This window comes from Thamnophis elegans, chromosome Z, assembly GCF_009769535.1.
Source record: "Thamnophis elegans isolate rThaEle1 chromosome Z, rThaEle1.pri, whole genome shotgun sequence".
Taxonomy (NCBI): domain Eukaryota; kingdom Metazoa; phylum Chordata; class Lepidosauria; order Squamata; family Colubridae; genus Thamnophis; species Thamnophis elegans.
In genome coordinates, this window is record NC_045558.1 from 134,087,525 (window position 1) to 134,093,524 (window position 6,000).

At 40.8% G+C, this 6,000-nt stretch overlaps 1 protein-coding gene across 1 annotated transcript; it reads right to left on the reverse strand.

Annotated features, from left to right (window-relative positions):
- Positions 1 to 2,585: 2,585 nt before the first annotated feature.
- LOC116521870 (olfactory receptor 10G6-like) lies at positions 2,586 to 3,512 on the reverse strand. Its single transcript, XM_032236518.1, has one exon. It carries the CDS (start codon positions 3,510 to 3,512, stop codon positions 2,586 to 2,588), a length of 927 nt encoding a protein of 308 aa, XP_032092409.1.
- Positions 3,513 to 6,000: the final 2,488 nt, after the last annotated feature.

Consider the following 6,000-nt stretch of genomic DNA (forward strand, 5'->3'; position numbering starts at 1 on the left):
TGGGGAACAATTATTTTCAAACAATTAGTAAGTTTGAAAGTTTGCACACAGAACAATCAAAAGAGATCAATTAGCCATGTTAAGATCCCATGGATCCTAATGTGAATTAATTCAGAACAATGATTTTATTCCAGAGCTGATTCCCAAAGTCATTTTGGTGAATTACTTCTTTTTCTTCCTCTAAATGCATAGAAATAATTTCTGCTTTCCCCTTGATCAATCATAATGTTGTCCTCAATTTAAAATCCATGAACATCCTTTTCTCTGATTTATTTCACAAAACTCTGAAAGGAATTGACTGATCTGATCATTTTATTTGAGCTGTGGGGATGCAGTGGTTACAAGTACTGCAGACTAATTCTGCTGACTATTGATTACCAACAGTTCGGCAGTTCAAGTCTCACCAGCTCAAGGTTGACTCAGCCTTCGATCCTTCTGAGGTCAGTAAAATGAGGCCCCAGATTGTTGAGGGAAATAGGCTGACTGTAAAATTCTTAGTGGTGCAGTGGTGGTATGGTGGTGCAATGGTTAGAATGCGGGAGGGGCGGCTATCTTTGTCCCCAGGCCTGACGGGCTAGCCAGGTCTTAAGGGCTATGCGGAAGGCCTGGACGGTGGTGAGAGTACGAATCTCCACGGGGAGCTTGTTCCAAAGGGTCGGAGCTACTACAGAAAAGGCTCTCCTCCTTGTAGTTGCCAGCCGACACTGGCTGGCCGATGGAATCTATCTATCTTTCAATCATTTATCATCTCTCTCCCTCCCTCCCTCTCCCCCCTCTCTCTCATTTTTATGCCTCCCATTTCCTTTACAAGGTGACTCTGGGCAGCTTACAGGCTGTAAAACAAGTAAAAACATAATAAAAATATTAAAACGTTAAAACTGCACAGATTAAAATATTAAAAACTGTACTCAAACTAAAACTAAGAGAGATGGACAGGATGGGGATAAAATTTTCTTACCCTGTCAGTCATCTCCAGTGGTGAATGCCCCCTTCAGTATATCCATACTTTAAAAGAGCTCAATAGAAGATTTCAGCAGACCCAGGAAAGAATTCAATAGAATAGAATAGAATAGAATAGAATAGTGTAGAATAGAATAGAATAGAATTCTTTATTGGCCAAGTGTGATGGCACACACAAGGAATTTGTCTTTGGTACAGATGCTCTCAGTGTACAGAAAAAGACAAGATACATTCATCATGAATCATAAGGTACAACACTTAATGATAGTCACAGGGTACAAATAAGCAATCAGGAAACAATCAATATCAATATAAATTGTAAGGATACAAGCAACAGAGTTTCAGTCATACAGTCATAAGTGGGAGGAGATGGGTGATAGGAACAATGAGAAGATTAATAGTAATAATAATGCAGACTTAGTAAACAGTTTGATAGTTTTGATGGAATTATTTTTTAGCAGAGTGATGGCGTTTTGGGAAAAAAACTGTCCTTGTCTCTAGTTGGTCTGGTGTGCAGTGCTCTATAGCGTCGTTTTGAGCGTAGGAGTTGAAACAATTCACACAGGCCTTGTAGGAGACAGTGTGAAATGTCAAATAGTCTAATGAGAGAGAGTGGAGCGGTTGATTTGATGGAATTCTTCTTCTTCCGTGTCAAAGTTCGTAGAGCTCACAGAAGCTGGCTGAAAAAGAACTTTGTCAACCACTGTTTTTCAAGGTCTGGTTGGATGAGAACTTCCCTAGGAGAAGAAGAAAGCAGCATCTAAAGGGAATGGTTGCTTTTTAAACTTTAGGCTTCCTTCAAAATGGCTCACATCTCAGGTGCTTTCCTGAGCATCTGCTCAAGCTTTCTCTTGAAACCACCTGCAGGTGGAAGGACCATTGATCCAACTTATGATACTGATTCTTTACACCTCTAAGCAGATCATCTTCAACTCCTAGATTAAGTAGGACACAGTGCAAGATTCATCCCCAAACTTCCCATGAGTTCCTTGTGGCTTTCTATGAAATTTGACTAGCTATATCCATACTTTAAGAGTGGTCATTAGAAACTTTCAATAGATCCATAAAATACCTCAGATTTCCATCCTGAAATGATGGTGTAAACTTGACAAAAGAAAAACCAAGAAAGTCCAGTTGCTTCCTAAAAGAGGACCTTTGGAACAAACATAGATGACTGGATGACTGAGAACCTATACAGACCTTTAGCTATACAATTTGGAATGAACATCTTTTGAATGGTGTGAGAGTATGGATGGTTTTCAAGAGGAAAAAATGCAGACTACAGGAACCAGGAGCACTACTCAGGTGACCACATGGACACCGATAAACCCCCAAGCAGCCTCAATGACTGTCTAAAAGGATGCCAATGAACAGCTGTCTGCAAGGAATATAAATCGTTCAATTCCTCACTGTCGTGTCAGACCTGAAGAAGCTTCTTGGATGAGAAGCAAAACATCCTCAAAAGAAAAAAACAAGAAAGTCCCTTGCCTCCTGGACAACCTCCCCCCCATGGGGTTTTTGGGAGAACCATGACCTGGATGGCTGAGAATCTCTACAGACTTTTCAACTTGACAATGCATCATGTTTCTTTATAAAACATAAAAGGTAGATGTACTTCATATTGTTCACTCTGGATTCCCACTACAGAGTTTCACCAGAGCAGTTTTCATCTCCTTGTTCCTAAGTGTATATATCAATGGGTTCAACAAAGGGGTGATGGTGGTGTAGAACATGCTTACCACACTATCCATGGAGTCATGAGAATCTGGCCTCAAATAACGATAAAACACAGGCAGGTAGTATATGAACACCACAGTTAGATGGGCAGTGCAAGTAGAGAAGGCTCTGTGTCGTCCTTCACTGCTACTAATTTTCAAAATGGCTGCAATGATGTAAGCATAAGATGCCAGGATGAGGACAAAGCAGGCCATTCCAATGATACCCATGTAAATGATGATCATCAATCCACTGAATTTTACATCAACACAAGCCAGCTTCAGAATGGATGGAACATCACAGAAAACATAATCAATATAGTTGTTCTCTCCATAAGGCAAATGAAAGGTGAGTGATGTCAGAAATGAAGAGTTGAGGCTGCCTCCAATTATGGTACCCAAGGAGAGAATGAGACAGACCTTCCAACTCATGATGTTGGTATAGTGGAGTGGTTTACAAATGGCCAAGAAGCGGTCATAAGCCATCAAGGTGTAAAGAAAAGATTCTGCACATCCAAAAGAGTTCAGAAACAATACCTGTGTAACGCAACCGGCAAAGGAGATGACTTTCCCACTGGAACTGAACCCTGCAATCACTTTGGGGACCACCACGGCTGAGAAGGCCATGTCCAGGACGGAGAGATGACAGAGGAACCAGTACATGGGCTTGTGCAGCTGAAGGTCAGAGATCACCACCAAGATAATTAGAGAATTTCCAGTAAGGGTGAGAGCAAACATGATGGAGAAGAACAGCAGCAAGGGTAACTTGAACCCTTCTGGATATGGAAATCCAGAAAGGATAAAGTCATGTGGAGCTGATTGATTTGGACATTCCATGTGTCAGTTATTCTTCTATATCCTTGATGTCTTTGCTGAATGAGCTACTCTAAGAGGCCAGTTGTCTGGAGATATTTCCTATTGGATAGACATCCCTGACTGGTTCTGTGCATTTTGTAGGGCTTGAATTCACTTACTATGCTGTGGTGTTTCCCCCCTCCCAGATCTATAAAACAATGTTACATCACCCTCTTTCTGTCATATGTTATGGGGGCATTACATACAATACATGTTTAGAAAAATGTTAAATCAATATTCAATGTATTGCTCAGAGACCTATTATTTTTACTTTTTATTTCCTATCTCTCTATCATCTAACTACAAAAATTGTGAGCAGGCCCTTTTGCTAAGAAATGGATGCTTCTAGGAAAATATCTTGAAGTGAAACTTATTTAGCAAATTCCCTTTGGCACCCCTGAATATCTACAAATTTGAAAAGTATCTGGTATCTATTACTATTTGCCTTACCATAATGTTGTGTTTTTCGACTAGATATGGTCTGCAGAAGATACAAATAAGTGATATTCCAAACATTTTAATCGTAAATCATAACAATCAATCATTGGTCATAACACAATACTAAGGAGACCATGAGTGCTGGAGAAGACTCCTGTGAGTCCCTTGGACTGCAAGGCGATCAAACCAGTCAGTCCTAAAGGAGATCAACCCCCTACTGCTCTTTAAAAGGCCAGATCCTGAAGATAAAGCTCAAATTCTTTGGCCACCTAATGAGAAGGAAGGACTCATTGGAGAAGAGCCTAATGCTGGGAACGATTGATGTCAAAAGAAGAAGGGGACGACAGAGAATGAGGTGGCTGGCTGGAGTCACTGAAGCAGCCGGCGTGAGCTTAAATTGAATCCAGAGGATGGTAGAGGACAGGAAGGCCTGGAGGAACGTTGCCTTGGGGTCGTGATGGGTCGGAGACAACTTCGCAACTAATAGCAACAAGGAGACCATTCCATTTACTTAGTAGTTTCCGATGTTTAGCTTTATAACATGCCGTTCAACTGCTCTTGGGCATTTTATGAAAAGCAGACTGCATTTTTTCCCCAGTTGCAGCCAGGAGATCTTCAACCAAATTGAAAATGCTGGGGCGGGGTTTTGTGAGAGATGTTAAGGTTACTTTCCAAAATGATATCGGAGAGAATGAATTGCGTGAATAACAAAATAAGATTTCACAAATTCCAAAAATGGGATCAGCTGTTGTAAATTGTTCGCTTGTGGTAAGCTTCTGTATTCTAGTTTTGTAAGATATTGCATTGATTCCTTCTTAATTCGGATTAGATGTTCTCTCCCTTTCTCGTCTACGGAAGATGCAGTATATTATGGAGATATTATGGATTCTTTGAAGATATGGACTCTCTGTTTGGAATGGAGAATTAGACACTCATGTATCCTGCTGCAACATTGCTATATTTCTCCCATGACATCTTTTAAATGTTGTGTGTTTATTGAACACAATGTCTTCATTATCCAGCATTGGGGAAAGGAATGATGTTGAGTGTTCCATCAAATTCCATTGAGTATTATTTTAGAATATTGCTAACTTAGGAGAAAGGCAATTATGATCTTCAGAAATTCAACTGGGGCACAATTATTTTCAACAATAGACTAGCTTGAAAGTTCAGACATAACAATTGAAGAGAACAATTAGTTATTGATCTAATTAATTATCCTCTACCTGTTTATAGCAATCCAAGTGTTTTATGATAGTTTTTGCTGAAAGCTGGCAGTGATTTCCAATTTTCAACAAAGCCAGGCCTATGGTGAATCATGAGTTCACTTAATGACTTTAGTATTCACATAACAACCTGTTGTGGCTCGGCAGGAGCCTTTGGAGCTGCTATTAGACTCTGACAGTGAGGGGCCCTATGAGTCAGGCCTGGAGGAGGCGGAGGGTCCTGGACAGGGTTCTGACTCTGAGCAGGGCTCAGAGAGACTAATTGGTCCTCAGGTAATGACTGAGTCTTGGATTAGTGAGAGAGGCTGACACAGAAACCTCCTGTGAGTTGTTTTGGGATGCACGCAGGAGAAGGGCTGACCAATGTAAGGAAGATTTGAAGACTCACAGAAGATGATAACGAGCAGCTGTTGCTCGTTAGGATCTCCTCCTGCAGATAAAAGACTGATGGTGCCACGCCCTGATTGCAGATGTCAACGTTCCGTTTCTGTTTTAGTCAACATTCTTCGTTCGTGTGCAACCATCGAGAAAAGCACTTGAATAAGTGACTTGATTTATATAATCCTGTTTCCAATCGAGAAAAACACTTGGATAAGTGACTTGATTTATATAATCCTGTTTTGTAGCAGTTTATGAGTTAGGACTTTTGCCAGAGCATTTATCTGTGTTTATTTTGGGGCTCGCAGCCAGCAAGAGCTGGGACTGATAAAAACATTGCTTTGAACGTTCTGTTTGCTTTCGTTTCTGAACAGACAAGATGGGGGCCAGAACAACAACCACTGCAAAAAGGGGTCGGTCATGAGACT

What these genes read in the sequence shown, in the direction of transcription:
- LOC116521870 (XM_032236518.1), bottom strand. Translation starts at nt 3,512, where the DNA reads ATGGAATGTCCAAATCAATCAGCTCCACATGACTTTATCCTTTCTGGA.